This window comes from Thalassophryne amazonica, chromosome 16, assembly GCF_902500255.1.
Source record: "Thalassophryne amazonica chromosome 16, fThaAma1.1, whole genome shotgun sequence".
In the NCBI taxonomy this organism is placed as follows: Eukaryota; Metazoa; Chordata; class Actinopteri; order Batrachoidiformes; family Batrachoididae; genus Thalassophryne; species Thalassophryne amazonica.
The window spans coordinates 16,877,822-16,893,151 of NC_047118.1; the positions used below are offsets into that span (position 1 = coordinate 16,877,822).

General features: G+C 43.6%; 1 protein-coding gene across 1 annotated transcript; it reads right to left on the reverse strand.

The window, feature by feature from the left end:
• Positions 1 to 243: 243 nt before the first annotated feature.
• igfals (insulin-like growth factor binding protein, acid labile subunit) lies at positions 244 to 2,476 on the reverse strand. Its single transcript, XM_034189518.1, is given in 2 exon segments — positions 244 to 2,113; positions 2,115 to 2,476. Coding segments are annotated over 2 exon segments (1,734 nt in total). The 5' UTR covers positions 2,322 to 2,476; the 3' UTR covers positions 244 to 586.
• Positions 2,477 to 15,330: the final 12,854 nt, after the last annotated feature.

A 15,330-nucleotide genomic window follows, 5' to 3' on the forward strand; every position in this document is an offset into this window, starting at 1 on the left:
ATCATAGGTGTGAGTTAGTGAATGCATTTGTCTTTCTATATTTGTCATCCCTGTGATAAACTGGCGGTCTGTCCGGGGTGCACTCTGCCCCGTCTCTGGAATAAGCTCCAGCCCACCACTGACCCCATGACATGACTCTTAACAGGAAAAAGCAGGATCAGAAAATGAGTGAGTCCATTCAGATCCATGAAATCCACCTTTTTCTAGAAAAAAGAGACAAATTAGCCCAAATGAATCATTCATTTTTAATGTAACTCCATGGAGCCAATACAAAAGATATGTTGTTGGGTTAAAAAAAGAATTCATTTTCAAAACTTTTTTTTTTTAAATCGAGGATAAAGATTTTAAAAAGGCATTGCTTGTTAAACGATGTGAGACAAGAACCTGAATTTAAAATTGAAATTGGTAATCAAATTAAATTTCTGTGAAATATGACAGGTATCAACTTTAGAGCATTCTCTATTATGTATCAAGTAAGTTCCCTTGGCTTCTCCCTTGTTTCATTCAGGGTTGCATATCCAAGGTGGACCTGCATGTTGATTTGGCACAAGTTTTGCACTGGAAGCCCTTCCTGATGCTACTTTGCTTAACAACTTTGGAAGGTTTCATTGTCAACATCCCGTAGGTCATGACCGCGGAGATGTGGGGGACGGGTGCACGTAATGTTGTTGTAGATGGTGATAGTAGTGTCGGGCTCGTCGCCCTCTGCATGGGTCTCCACTCGCCGAGGTATCACCATTGGATTGTTCAAGCTAAAGTTCCTAAGAGGAAGGGCACTGCAGTCACAGTTCCATTGGTTCCCAGAAAGCAGAAGTTTTTCCAGACCCTGTGGGAAATCAGGGAAGATATTTGTCAAGGCATTGGTCCTGAGGTCGAGATAACGCAGCCTTGGTAGTAGATCCTTTGTGCCATTCTGCAGAAACTGTCGACAGTCATTGTTGGATAGCAGCAAGTATTCTAAATTCTTGAGGCCAGTGAACATATCAGTTGTGATATCCTCCAACTTGTTGAAACTCAAGTCTAGTCCTAGTAAGCCTATGAGGTCGACAAAGCTCCGAGGCTCAACCACAGAGATGTTATTGTGCTGCAAGAAAAGCCGCCGTAGACCAGACAGTCCAGTGAATGCATGGCTTGTGAGCCTTGTCAGACATCCTCTACCGAGATGAAGGCTGTGAAGTTTTGGTAGACCTCTGAACATTTGATCTGGTAGACTGTGGAAGCAGCTTCCAGACAGGTTGATGACAGCTACATGAGAGAGGCCTGTGAAACTGCCCACTTGTGCCTCTTGTACTTGATTGTGCTCCAGTTCAAGCATCTCCAGATGTCCAAGACCTTCAAAGACTCTGTCCCCAAGGGAGCGGATCTTGTTATAACTCAGCTGTAGTTCTTCTAAGTACTGCTGATCACGGAAAGTCCTGGGTCTAATTCCATTAATAGAATTGTTGGAAAGGCGCAGCACGTGAAGATTGTGGAGGCCCATAAATGTGTCTTCATTAAGGGAAGTTAGCCGGTTGTTTGTGAGGTCCAGCCATCTGAGGGACTTCATGCCTAAAAAGGCTCTGGGTGCCACGGTCACAATGTGGTTCTGACCTAGGTATAGTTTTTGCAGTTTAGGGAGTTTTACAAACACATTAGCTTTGATGACCTTCAGGTAATTTCCAGTAAGATCTAATTCTTTGAGCTCAGTGAGGCTTTGGAAGAGTGGTGGCTGCAAATAAGCCAGTCTGTTCCCCGCAAGAACCAGCTCCCGCAGACCTTGAAGGTCCTGGAAGGTATTCTCAGGTAAGACGGAGATTGAGTTCCATCCGAGGTTGAGAAGCCACATTTGGGAGAGACCAGCAAACACACACTCCTCTATACGAGTAAGGTGGTTGTTGTGGAGACTAAGGGAAGCGAGGTTAGGTGTATTTTGAAATATTGTACGTGGCAATGTCCGGAGGCGATTTCTCTCAAGGTGAATATGCGCCAGCGACCGAAGTCCTTTGAAAGCCTGCGGATCGAGCGTCATCAACTGGCCATTCTGTAGATTCAAAAAATCCAGGTTGCTGAGATCTTTAAAAGCGGCAGCTGGGAGTGAGGTGAACAAGTTGCCATCCAGCCAGAGGGAATGCGCAGGACGTGGGCATGTCACATGGGATTTGTGTTAAGTTCCGAGCGCTGCAGTACATGTTGAGCTCCAGGCTGTAGTCATCATGCAGGCAGGTGCATCCCTTCGAGCATGGAATAGGCTCTTCTGCCAGCTTGTCTGCAGCTGCATCAGGGTCTGGCAACACCGTTGATGTTCCCAGCACCCACAGCAGTGACAGCACAATGGGTCGCATACCAGCTGTAAACTGAATAGAAACTTGTATTAATACCACAAAATGTGAACACTCCAAAATAAGTTACACTTGCACATTTGATACGATCATGCATCTTTGAATGTTATAATGCTGAAGGACAAAATCTGAAATGGTTTTGCTTACCTTAAATCTGCGTGTTCGTCATTTAAAGTGGATAGGGTGAAGAATACTGAACGACTGATTCGTGTGCAATTGTTTGTTTGACAGCCAAGCCCCCAAACATTTTGTGTGTCTGTGTGTGTGTGTGTGTTAGACAACGTGGACTTGCATTCTTAACCCCTTAGTTTCCATTTAGCGTGTGCTGAATGTTGCTATTAAATGTTGTATTTATAATACTAATACACAATTTCTCCAATAACAATTACCTTTCAAATATTACTATCACCACTTTATTTAAAGATCATATTCTGATTTCTGATTAATTATAAAACCATAAAAATCAGATTGGATTTTAGAACAGATTTGTAATTGTGTAACAGTAACCCTTTATTACATTAAAAAAAAATCTACAATTGTACTTAGACTTTGTAGGATTTGTTCAATTCAATTTGGAGGTTTGTGTTCTAATCACCTCCAGGACTGTAATGACTAACCTTTTGTTTACTCTTCTTCTCGGTATCTGAATTCTTGTAGACAGCCATGAACTGGTCATGTTCTAAAGGACAACCAAATCCAGATAACACTGTGTACTCGCAACATGAATTTTATCGACTGACTGGCACAGCGGATTTTTAATGAAGAGAAGAAGAGAAATCGTGTTGAGCCCATCAGCCTAAAAAAATAATCCAATCCAGGTGAGGTATTTTATTTGTAGATGTGGGGCTCCAGGAGCATTTTGACCTTTTTTAGCTGATAAAGAAGCGACAGCCATAATTACATTTTATTACTGTAGTTATTTTTGTATTCGGTATTATGGCTTCATGACCTATAAAGATCGATGCTTCCTTCCTTATCTCCTCATATTGCTTTTACGTTCTGGTAGTGTTTCAGTACTCAAAATCAGTTTTAAGACATCTTTTTGAAGGTCTTACTCTCATCTCAGGCATGACTTCATGTCTATGTCTGGCATGAATGTCACTAAATTACCTGCAGTTAGGCCTCTGGATGTTTGACCTCTTTGGATTATTTTTATGTTGCTTTGAAAAGGTGCAAACTTAATAATTATTGTATTAATTACAATATGCTTTATATGTATATATTTATATGTAAATACAGTAATTACTGTATATTATTGTTCTGTACTTGCTGGGAGCCCACCAGTTTCCGTACGACTCAAAAATATACGATAATTTACAAATTAGTGAGATGCACACACGTACACATTACACTTGCATTAATGGTAAATGTCCACCAGGTGGAGATATTGCTCCATTTCAAGGGCCTTGAGCAAAACGAATGTCTTACCAAGAGGCAACACTCAGTGCAATTCCCCAAAGTAACAGATTCCACCATGGCACCATTCTGCTGCCGCAATGTTGGGCTGCTTTTTAAACCCATTGGATCCACACAGTTTATGGTCAGTCCATATGATGATGCTGTCGAAAGAAGCCAACTTCACCACAGCTGCTACACGTGAACTTTCTTTGTCTTTCCTCATACTTAGGTAGTTTGAATAAGTAAAAAAAAAAAAAAGTACATTAATAGAATGGGTAGCCTTAACACATTGATAGCATGTAATGATCCCTCAACTCCACAGTCAAACCAAACTCCTTCGTGCAAACTACACACATCCATAAAATAATGATTTGATGTATTGAGAGCATTGTGAAACTTCATTATGCTTTACTTTGCATTTGCGTTGCTTTGCGTTAGCTCCACATTTCGAATGTGTGGTCATGAGACCCCGCCGCTGTTAATGTCTCCATTTCCACTGTAATCAAAAACCCCTGGCCAGCAAACAGGAAAAAAGGTGTTAGATCCTGTATTTATTTATTATTAAGAAAAATTGAAGTTTGTATCATTTGAAGCAGACCTGTTGGCAGCACACAGAGTATATGAAGTTTTTTTTTTTTTTTTTTTAACTTACCTGTTGGTGTTCTCTCTCCCGGAGTCATCCGCCTGATGAAAACTTATCCACATATAAGACCTTCAGAAGAAGATGACTGGAAATACTTTAATTTCTTATTGAAGACATTGCTTGTGAATAACTGCAGCATTTTTAAAGAAGTCCATCTGTGTTTGCTCTGGGTGCGTTTCTCAGCCGCCAACAAGAAAATTCATTTACTTTATGAAAGCTGACAGTCTTTTCTGTAATTATTATTAGCATTCACCACAGCCATCCAGCGTCTCTTCAGCATTCTGATCCAAGACAAAAAACTATGTTAAATTACACTGTTGGGGCTGCTGATGAGAACACCCAACACGCCAAGATGGCGGCAGAGCTTCCACAGCTCTGCCAGTGGCTGTTGTCTAAAATGCATCAGAGCTTCGTTGCTACTACATTCTGTTTGCCTTGAGTACAAGCTGCTGTGGGACACGACCAACCTGTTGCTTGTATTAGTAGATGCATACACATGTGTATGAATACTGCATGGACTTCACAGTAGTTTATGTATGACATTGGATTGTAGATAATATAATACATATTCAGTGTTCATTATGTGATATAGCTAAAAGTTTCTAATCAACTGCAGTGACCACAGGTCAAGCACATGCAGATGGATGAATTGTCAAGACTGATAGCACCTGGTAGAAATGACCTCCTGTGTCGTTCCATCTGTCTACCTGTTGAAGGAGCTCTTGAGTTTGTCCTGTGTTTTACGTAGGGGTGGGAGATACTATCTGTGATTACTAGCAGTATTTCCAGCACCCTGTGCTTCATTACTTGTTCCAATTTGGCCGACAACAGACTCCATCTTAACGAGTTTATTCAGACTTTTGGCATCCTTTGCTTTGATGCCTGCACGCCTGCACACAACAGCACGTGTGCACAATGACACAACATTCTGGAGCCTTTAGTTGCAGACTTTGAAGGATCTTTTTTTTGGGGGGGGGGGGGGGGGGTTCATCCCACACCACCTTACAAATATTTTGTGTGAGAAAGATTTTGTTCTTGTCATTAAAGAATATTTGCATCTGAGACTGAGGTTGCTGAATTCTTATCTTTTTATTTTCTTCTGCCAGTAGAGAGCGCTGCTGGTCTGCTGTCACATCTGTGAGTAGTTGTAGTGCTGTGTTACAGAACCATGTTTTTCATATGGTATATAATGGTGTGTTTGGAAAATGCACAAAGTTTGCAGTAATGTAAAAAAAAAAAAGTTTTTGATTTTTTTTTTTTTTTTGACAGAAAATGTCATCATTAGGGAAATAAAATCCTGCCCCCCCCCCCCCCCCCTCCCCGCCACTGGTTAAAGTTAAAACCCCAAAATGCTGTCCTCTGTAGTCATGATGTCCTCCATCTGAAGGACAGCTCAGTTTGTAAAATTAATCAGGGGAAGAAGTGACCAGGATAAGGTTAGGCAGGAAAACTACAAACCACAGTTATGGAGTAAAAGCCTTTCTACCGTATCTTCTACATTTGCCAAATTTGAGTTAAAAGTATAATGTAACAACAGGTGTATACTTTCAAGTGAAGTTGTTAATAACGACATCAAATCAACAGCACTTTTTGCAAAAAGCACAATGAAAGCATACTTGCATGCCTAGTATGCACTTAAAAAATGGTGGAGAAAATGTTTTGTTTCATTTTAACTTTATTTAATTGGGAAGCCTCATTGAAATGTAAAACCTCTTTTCAAGAGACAGTCAGGTTCCTTGTGTAATGAGTCATAGGTTTGTAAAAAAAAAAAAAAAAAAAAAATTGGAGACTTGGAAAAGTATACATTTTTACAAAGCCTAAGAAATGAAGAATCCACAGAACAATGTTTCCATTAATTTTTCAAAGGTTGTTATAGTGGCCACCTTAGATTTCTAAAAATGGAAACTTTCAAAAATGATCTTTTCTCTTTCTGGAAGTCTAGTTAACCTAGGATCATGACTATAGTGACTAAAGAATTTCTGAGGGCAAGGATCCAGAGATACTAATTACAGATTACTGAAGCTGATAAAGAGCAACAGTTTTTACTGCTATTTTGGATTTTTACTGCATGTAGCTGACATCAGTGACTTATGGGACATTGGAACCTGATCCATGTAGGTGTCTTTAATTTATTAATCAGATCCAGAAATTTGTAACTGTCCATTATTTTAAATAAACATGCATTCAATCCTTCTTGGAATTTGTAACAAAGGTTACAAACCCTTAAACCAAGAATGGTGCCGTTATTTGTTAACAGTGTACCACAAAGTTGACCCACAAAAAAAAAACAAAAAACCTGGAAGTCAAGAAAGTGAAAAGTTAGTTTCTAAAGGTTGCCAGTTTTGGAAATCCAAGATGGTGGCCAAAACAACCTTTAAAATAAAGGAAACTTTTTTGCATTGCTCATCTCATGAGCTTTCTAAAATGTATAGTTTAGCAAATCTCCAAAAAATCTTTAATTAAATTACAAAAAGAATTTGACTAAGAGACCTGGGGCCTCATGCACAAAAGCTGTGTATGCACAAAAACGTGGTGTCTGTCCGTCTCCATGCTAACATTCAGAATGTATCAAAAGTGAAATGACTGTGGAAATGTGCGGTGCCCCACGCCAAGTTCATGGCCGGCGTATGCACGTTTTTACATAAACCAATGTCGATAACCAAGGCCAGTGTTACTGGAGTTGTGCGCAGAACTGCGGCCAGCCCAAAACACAATATGGCAAGGACCAGGGGTTGTCTGTGCCCACACAGGTGCTGAAAACGCTGGGCTTCCTGGCAACAGACGCATTCCAGCGGGAGCTGCCGATTGGTCAGGAGTGGGCCAGTAAACCTTGCACCAAGTCATGCCAGCTGTGTGGGATGAAATCATCCGAAGGTCATCCAGGTGTGTCACATTCCAACATTAAAGTACAATTTGCAGCATGTGCCAGTTTCCCCAAATGTAAACAGAGCTACTGACTGTACAGATATTGCTATAAAGGTGCCATCACATGATGAATTTGTTTTTGTTAAGAGGAAACATTTTCATTCCATCAATGGTCACATCATATGTGATGCGTAAATGCGTTGGGTTGTGAACAGGCTAGAGGCTGGCACGGTGTGCAACGGATGGCTGCCTGGTGAGTAAATAGTTTATTTGTTTAATTGTTGTGAATGAAAGCCAGCATGGGCATATTTGGGCATGTGCACATTCAAATACATTTTTTTTTATTATTAAGGCTGTTTTTTCTTGATGGCGAAACTAGAGTTACAGAGCTTCTTAATAGGCCCCTGATTGTCTCCCTGTGTTCAGTATTTGTCAATAACCGCGTGTGTGAAATTGTGACTGTGACACACTATCGGCCCCGGCACACCTTTTTACACTTCAGTGTGTGTGCGCTGCTCTGAGCCCACAGCATTTATGGCCACATATACACACACATACAGAAGCTCCCACTAACTTTTTTTTTCCATTTCATGTTTATTCTGTTGGACAGGGTACCAAATAAACTATCCCTGTGTGTCTCCACGTCATTTCCAGTCATCTGTAGCTCACACTCAGTATAATTTCTTTTCTGGGTTCATGTTGACTGATCTGATGTTGAGGAGAATTCCAGCTCCCAGGGCCTATGAATATATACATGAATATGCATATTTAAATAAGGGTGTGGAAAGGGAGGAGTTTGATACATCTGCATGTACACACAATTCCATGCTGATTGGGATGTAGAAACAGAATGTGCTTGGATCCATGCGTACGCACACTTTGATACATCTGGATATTTTTGTGCTTAGTTTCTGGGTTTTAGCGTATGCCATATTTCAGTCGGAAATCCTCTTAAGTCTTTGCACATCAGACCCCTGGCCACTGCAGCAGCTGATCACAACATATTCAAATTCAAGAAATACTGATTTAAAAATCCACAATAAAACAATTATTCAAACACAGAGGCTTCTCAAAGTAAAAACTCAAGGCAACCAACTGGCTGCACAGATATATTTAAGTTTACTCAACCTAACACAACATGTAATTAATGTAAGCTGAGCAAACTCAAAAATGTATTGCTGCCAGTGGATGTTAGGGAGTCAACCTGTGTTGAAGCATTTAAGGTTAAATTCGTTACCTATCTGTATTCTGTTGTTTGTATTTGAATTGAATTTGTTGTTGTATGCGCGGTTTCATTTCTTTTTAAAATGTGTTTCTAATAATTTTTTACTCATGTATTTATTAATTGTGATGCACTTTGTAAATGTGGACATGAAAGTGCTTCTTAAAATGATTATTATTTATACTATGATAGAGTTGATTTAACACTATTTGGAGTGTGACTTTATGTACTCACTGCAGAGTCAGTTTTACTCCCCCAAATTTACTGTATACTAATATAGAAACAGTATCACTATTTTAAAAAGCTAGCCTGTTTTTTATTGTTATTTATTTTCTATTTAAGTGATAAGTTTAATTAAAAAAAAAACACTTCACTGATAGGTGACTAAAAGAAGAAACAAAGCATAATTTCAGAAGCTGTCACCTGAAATCTCATATTTCTCAACAGCACCTCCACCTCTCTGACTTGGAGCTTGTTGCCATGCACCACCTGTTTGCCATAGATCTAGATGTAGGTGACAGTGCCCCCGAAAATGAGATCACTCTGTCCCTTGGGCAAGCTGCATGGGAGAATGAAATTCTCTCCCGTCCAAATAATATCCAGATGAAGTGCATCACATCCTTTGAAATCAAAGTGTTTTGGGAGATACTCCGTTCGGAGAGTTACTGCAACATAATGGTCTGCATTGCGCACAGCCACCACTATCCTTGGGTTACAACCAATTATTCTAATACTTTTACCAAATATTAATTTATACGAGGTCTGTCAATAAAGTATCGGACCATTGGCTGGGAAAAAAAAACTGGCTTACCTGGAGGGTTGGAAACCTAATCACCCTCGAAGTACTCTCCTTGAGACTCCACACACTTCTCCCAGCGGTGTCGCCACTGTTGGAAGCATTCCAAAAACGCCTTTTTCGGGATGGCGCGCAGCTCCGCCGTCGTCGCAGCCATGATGTCCTCTCTTGTCTCAAATCGGGTTCCTTTTAATGGTATTTTAAGTTTTGGGAAGAGCCAGAAGTCGCAAGGGGCCATGTCAGGGGAGTAAGGTGCCTGTTGAACCACCAGAGTCTGGTTTTTGGTCAAATAAGTCTGAATTAAATGAGAGGAATGAGCTGGCGTGTTGTCGTGGTGGAGGCGCCAATTTCCTCTGGCCCACAACTCCGGTCTCTTGCGCCGCACACCATCACGTAGACGACGGAGGACATCCCTATAATACTCTTTTGTTATTGTTTGACCCTGTGGAGCGTACTCGTGGTGTACCACACCACGGGAGTAAAAAAAACAGTCAGCATTACCTTTATCTTGCTGCGCACTTGGCGCGCCTTCTTCGGTCTTGGCGACGTGGAATGCTTCCACTGTGATGACTGGAATTTCGTTTCCGGATCGTACCCATACACCCAGGACTCATCTCCGGTGATTATAGTGTCCATAAAGCTGGGATCAGTGTGAATGGAGTCCAGCATGTCCTGTGAGACTTCAACACGATGTTGCTTTTGCTCCGCCGTCAGCAACTTTGGCACGAACTTCGCCGCCACTCGTTTCATGCCCAGATCTTCCATCACGATGGAATGTGCCAAAGTCCTGTTAATGTCCACTTCCTCTGCAATTTCTCGGACAGTCACACGACGATCCTGCATAACCACAGCGTGCACTTTAGAAACGATCTCGTCATTTCGGCTCGTTGATGGCCGACCGGAGCGCGGCTCGCTCTCCACCGTTACGCGCCCGTCTTTAAACCGGTTGTACCACTCCTTAATCCGTGTGATGCTCATGGCTTCATCTCCAAAAGCCGTGTGGATTTTCCAAATCGTTTCTGCCTGGCTGTCGCCAAGTTTCTGGCAGAACTTAATGCAGTAGCGCTGCTCCAAGCGTTCGGCCATTTTCTCTCAGGAAAAAATCCGACGAGGGGGGTGGAGCGCTCCTCCCACAAGCCGTGCTCACAGGCGAATGACGTCACCGACAGGCATGGAAAAACTCACGCATGCGCACGAGGGTTCAACCTTGTGTGATGCAATCGCACGTGATTCAAATCCATATAATTTTAAAAAAAAATAAAATGGACCGTTACTTTATTGACAGACCTTGTACCTGTTTGAATTGAAAAGTTATGACGTTCAGTTTGACCTTTCAAGCTTGCCCAAGGTCAAAATCATGTGACCAATTGACGTGTCACATGGCTTATTACTGTTTAAAACTAATCCTAAATGTCTCTTTGACCAATTCCTAGAGATATCCAGATATTGTACATATCACCTGTGTAAACATTGGGCCAAATGTCTGTGACCTTGACTTTTGACCAGTTTTATTCATAAACAAATCCCCCTTGGCTGACCCTCAATTCTGCGAAATGTAATACCAATCATTCCTAACTCTTTGGGCTTGATCTTGATGCCGAATTCAGAGGGCACAAGTTTATGTGGGGGTGTGTCCAAACACAGGGTGCCTTATAAGCAAATGGAAATTGTGGTATCATCAAAACAAATCAAATCAATTTTATTTATATAATTCAACATTATTTATGTTTTTCCTCACTTCCTGCCATGATTTCTGCTACTTATTCCAGAGCAAAGCTCTTTTGTAAATGCTAGCTTGTATCAGCCCAGCGTCTGTAGGTGCACTAGTAAGTAGCAGGGGTGGATACAGGGTTTTTTTGGGGGGGGGGGGGTGTCTAATTCATTGCATCTGGACAATTTGCTCATTCATGGAATGACAATGTAATGTTGTCACTGATATATGCATGCTAGTAGTATGAATCAAATCAATTTCATTTATATAGCGCCAAATCACAGCAAACAGTTGCCCCAAGGCACTTCATATTGCAAGGCAAAGCCATACAATAATTACAGAAAAACCCCAACTGTCAAAACAACCCCCTGTGAGCAAGCACTTGGCGACAGTGGGAAGGAAAAACTCCCTTTTAACAGGAAGAAACCTCCAGCAGAACCAGGCTCAGGGAGGGGCAGTCTTCTGCTGGGACTGGTTGGGGCTGAGGGAGAGAACCAGGAAAAAGACATGCTGTGGAGGGGAGCAGAGATCGATCACTAATGATTAAATGCAGAGTGGTGCATACAGAGCAAAAAGAGAAAGAAACACTCAGTGCATCATGGGAACCCCCCAGCAGTCTAAGTCTATAGCAGCATTACTAAGGGATGGTTCAGGGTCACCTGATCCAGCCCTAACTATAAGCTTTAACAAAAAGGAACGTTTTAAGCTTAATCTTAAAAGTAGAGAGGGTGTCTGTCTCCCTGATCTGAATTGGGAGCTGGTTCCACAGGAGAGGAGCTTGAAAGCTGAAGGCTCTGCCTCCCATTCTACTCTTAAAAACCCTAGGAACTACAAGTAAGCCTGCAGTCTGAGAGCGAAGCGCTCTATTGGGGTGATATGGTACTATGAGGTCCCTAAGATAAGATGGGACCTGATTATTCAAAACCTTATAAGTAAGAAGAAGAATTTTAAATTCTATTCTAGAATTAACAGGAAGCCAATGAAGAGAGGCCAATATGGGTGAAATATGCTCTCTCCTTCTAGTCCCCGTCAGTACTCTAGCTGGCGCATTTTGAATTAACCGAAGGCTTTTCAGGGAACTTTTAGGACAACCTGATAATAATGAATTACAATAGTCCAGCCTAGAGGAAATAAATGCATGAATTAGTTTTTCAGCATCACTCTGAGACAAGACCTTTCTAATTTTAGAGATATTGCACAAATGGAAAAAAGCAGTCCTACATATTTGCTTAATATGCGCACTGAAGGACATATCCTGTTCAAAAATGACTCCGAGATTTCTCACAGTATTACTAGAGGTCAAGGTAATGCCATCCAGAGTAAGGAGCTGGTTAGACACCATGTTTCTAAGATTTGTGGGGCCAAGTACAATAACTTCAGTTTTATCTGAATTTAAAAGCAGGAAATTAGAGGTCATCCATGTCTTTATGTCTGTAAGACATTCCTGCAGTTAAACTAATTGGTGTGTGACCTCTGGCTTCATAGATAGATAAAGCTGGGTATCATCTGCGTAACAATGAAAATTTAAGCAATGCTTTCTAATAATACTGCCTAAGGGAAGCATATATAAAGTGAATAAAATTGGTCCTAGCACAGAACCTTGTGGAACTCCATAATTAACCATAGTCTGTGAAGAAGACTCCCCATTTACATGAACAAATTGTAATCTATTAGATAAATATGATTCAAACCACTGCAGCGCAGTGCCTTTAATACCTATGGCATGCTCTAATCTCTAATAAAATTTTATGGTCAACAGTATCAAAAGCAGCACTGAGGTCTAACAGAACAAGCACAGAGATGAGTCCACTGTCTGAGGCCATAAGAAGATCATTTGTAACCTTCACTAATGCTGTTTCTGTACTATGATGAATTCTAAAACCTGACTGAAACTCTTCAAATAGACCATTCCTCTGCAGATGATCAGTTAGCTGTTTTACAACTACCCTTTCAAAAATTTTTGATAGAAAAGGAAGGTTGGAGATTGGCCTATAATTAGCTAAGATAGCTGGGTCAAGTGATTGCTTTTTAAGTAATGGTTTAATTACTGGGGCCCGGCCGGGCTCAGCCCTAAAGAGTGACGTGGGCCTGCCCTCCTGTGGATTCACCACCTGCAGAGGGGGCCATGGGGGTCGGGTGCAGAGAGGATAGGGTGGCGGTCGAGGACTGTGGCCCGGCGGCCCGGTCCATGCTCACAGCCCCTGGCTGTTTGGACATGGAATGTCACCTCACTAGGGGGGAAGGAGCCTGAGCTGTGCGGGAGGTTGAGAGATACCGACTAGAGATAGTCGGGCTCACCTCAACGCACAGCTTGGGCTCTGGTACCCAACTCCTGGAGAGGGGCTGGACGCTTCATTTTTCTGGCGTCACCCATGGGGAGAGGCAGAGAGCTGGGGTCGCATTGCTTATTGCTCCCCAGCTCAGTTGCCAAGTGTTGGAGTTCACTCTGGTAAACGAGAGGGTCGCGTCCCTACGCCTTCGGGTCGGGGACAGGTCTCTCACCGTTGTCTCGGCCTACGGGCCGAGCAGCAGTGCAGAGTACCCGACCTTCCTGGAGTCCCTGCGAGGGGTACTAGATAGCGCTCCGACTGGGGACTCCATTGTTCTCCTGGGGGATTTCAACGCCTACGTGGGCAGCGACAGTGAGACCTGGAGGGGGGTGATCGGGAAGCACAACCTCCCTGATCTGAACCCGAGTGGTGTTCAGTTGTTGGACTTCTGTGCTAGTCACAGTTTGTCCATCACGAACACCATGTTCGAGCACAAGGGTGTCCATAAGTGCACGTGGCACCAGGACACCCTGAGCTGGAGGTCGATGATCGACTTTGTAGTTGTATCATCTGACCTTCGGCCATGTGTCTCGGACACTCAAGTGAAGAGACGGGCAGAGCTGTCAACTGATCACCACCTGGTGGTGAGTTGGATCCGCTGGGAGGGTAGGAACCCGGTCAGACCCGGCAGGCCCAAACGTATCGGGAGGGCCTGCTGGGAACGACTAGCGGAACCCTCTGTCAGCGAGGTCTTCAACTCCCACCTCCGGGAGAGCTTCTCCCAGATCCCGGGGAGGTTGGAGACATGGAGTCCGAGTGGACCATGTTCTCCACCTCCATTGTCGATGCGGCTGCTCATAGCTGTGGTCGCAAGGTCTCTGGTGCCTGTCGCAGCGGCAATCCCCGAACCCGGTGGTGGACACCGGAAGTAAGGGATGCCGTCACGCTGAAGAAGGAGTCCTACTTATCTTTGTTGGTAGGTGGGACCCCAGAGGCAGCTGACAAGTACGGGCAGGCCAAGTGTGCCGCAGCCCGTGCGGTCGCAGAGGAAAAAACTCAGGTCTGGGAGGAGTTCGGGGAGGCTATGGAGGAGGACTATCGGTCGGCCTCGAAGAGATTCTGGCAAACCGTCCGACGCCTCAGGAGGCGGAAGCAGCTCTCCACCAGCACTGTTTACGGTGCGTGTGGGGAGCTGTTGACCCTGACTGGGGATGTTGTTGGGCGGTGGAAGGAGTACTTCGAGGATCTCTTCAATCCCATCGTCATGTCTTCCGAAGAGGAAGCAGAGACTGGTGACTCAGAGACGGACTCATCCATTACCCAGGCCAAAGTCACCGAGGTGGTTAGAAAGCTCCTTATTGGCAAGGCTCCTGGGGTGGATGAAATCTGTCCTGAGTACCTTAAGTCTCTGGATGTTGTGGGGCTGTCTTGGTTGATGTGCCTCTGCAACATCGCATGGCGATCGGGGACAGTGCCTCTGGATTGGCAGGCCGGGGTGGTGGTCCCTCTGTTTAAGAAGGGGGACCGGAGGGTGTGTTCCAACTATAGGGGGATCACACTCCTCAGCCTCCCCGGTAAGGTCTATTCCAGAGTACTGGAGAGGAGAATTCGACCGATGGTTGAACCTTGGATTCAGGAGGAGCAGTGTGGTTTTCGTCCTGGTCGCGGCACACTGGACCAGCTCTACACGCTCCATCAGGTGCTCGAGGGTTCATGGGAGTTCGCCCAACCAGTCCACATGTGTTTTGTGGATCTGGAGAAGGCGTTCGACCGTGTCCCTCGGGGCGCCCTGTGGGGAGTGCTCCGGGAGTACGGGGTCCTTTGCTAAGGGCTATCCGGTCCCTGTACGACCGCAGCAGGAGCTTGGTTCGCATTGCCGGTAGTAAGTCAAACCTGTTTCCAGTGCACATTGGCCTCCACCAGGGCTGCCCTTTGTCACCGGTTCTGTTCATTATTTTTATGGATAGAATTTCTAGGTGCAGCCAGGGTGTAGAGGGGGTCTGGTTTGGGAACCACAGAATCTCGTCTCTGCTGTTTGCGGACGATGTGGTTCTGTTGGCTTCGTCAAATCAGGACCTTCAGCGTGCACTGGGGTGGTTTGCAGCCG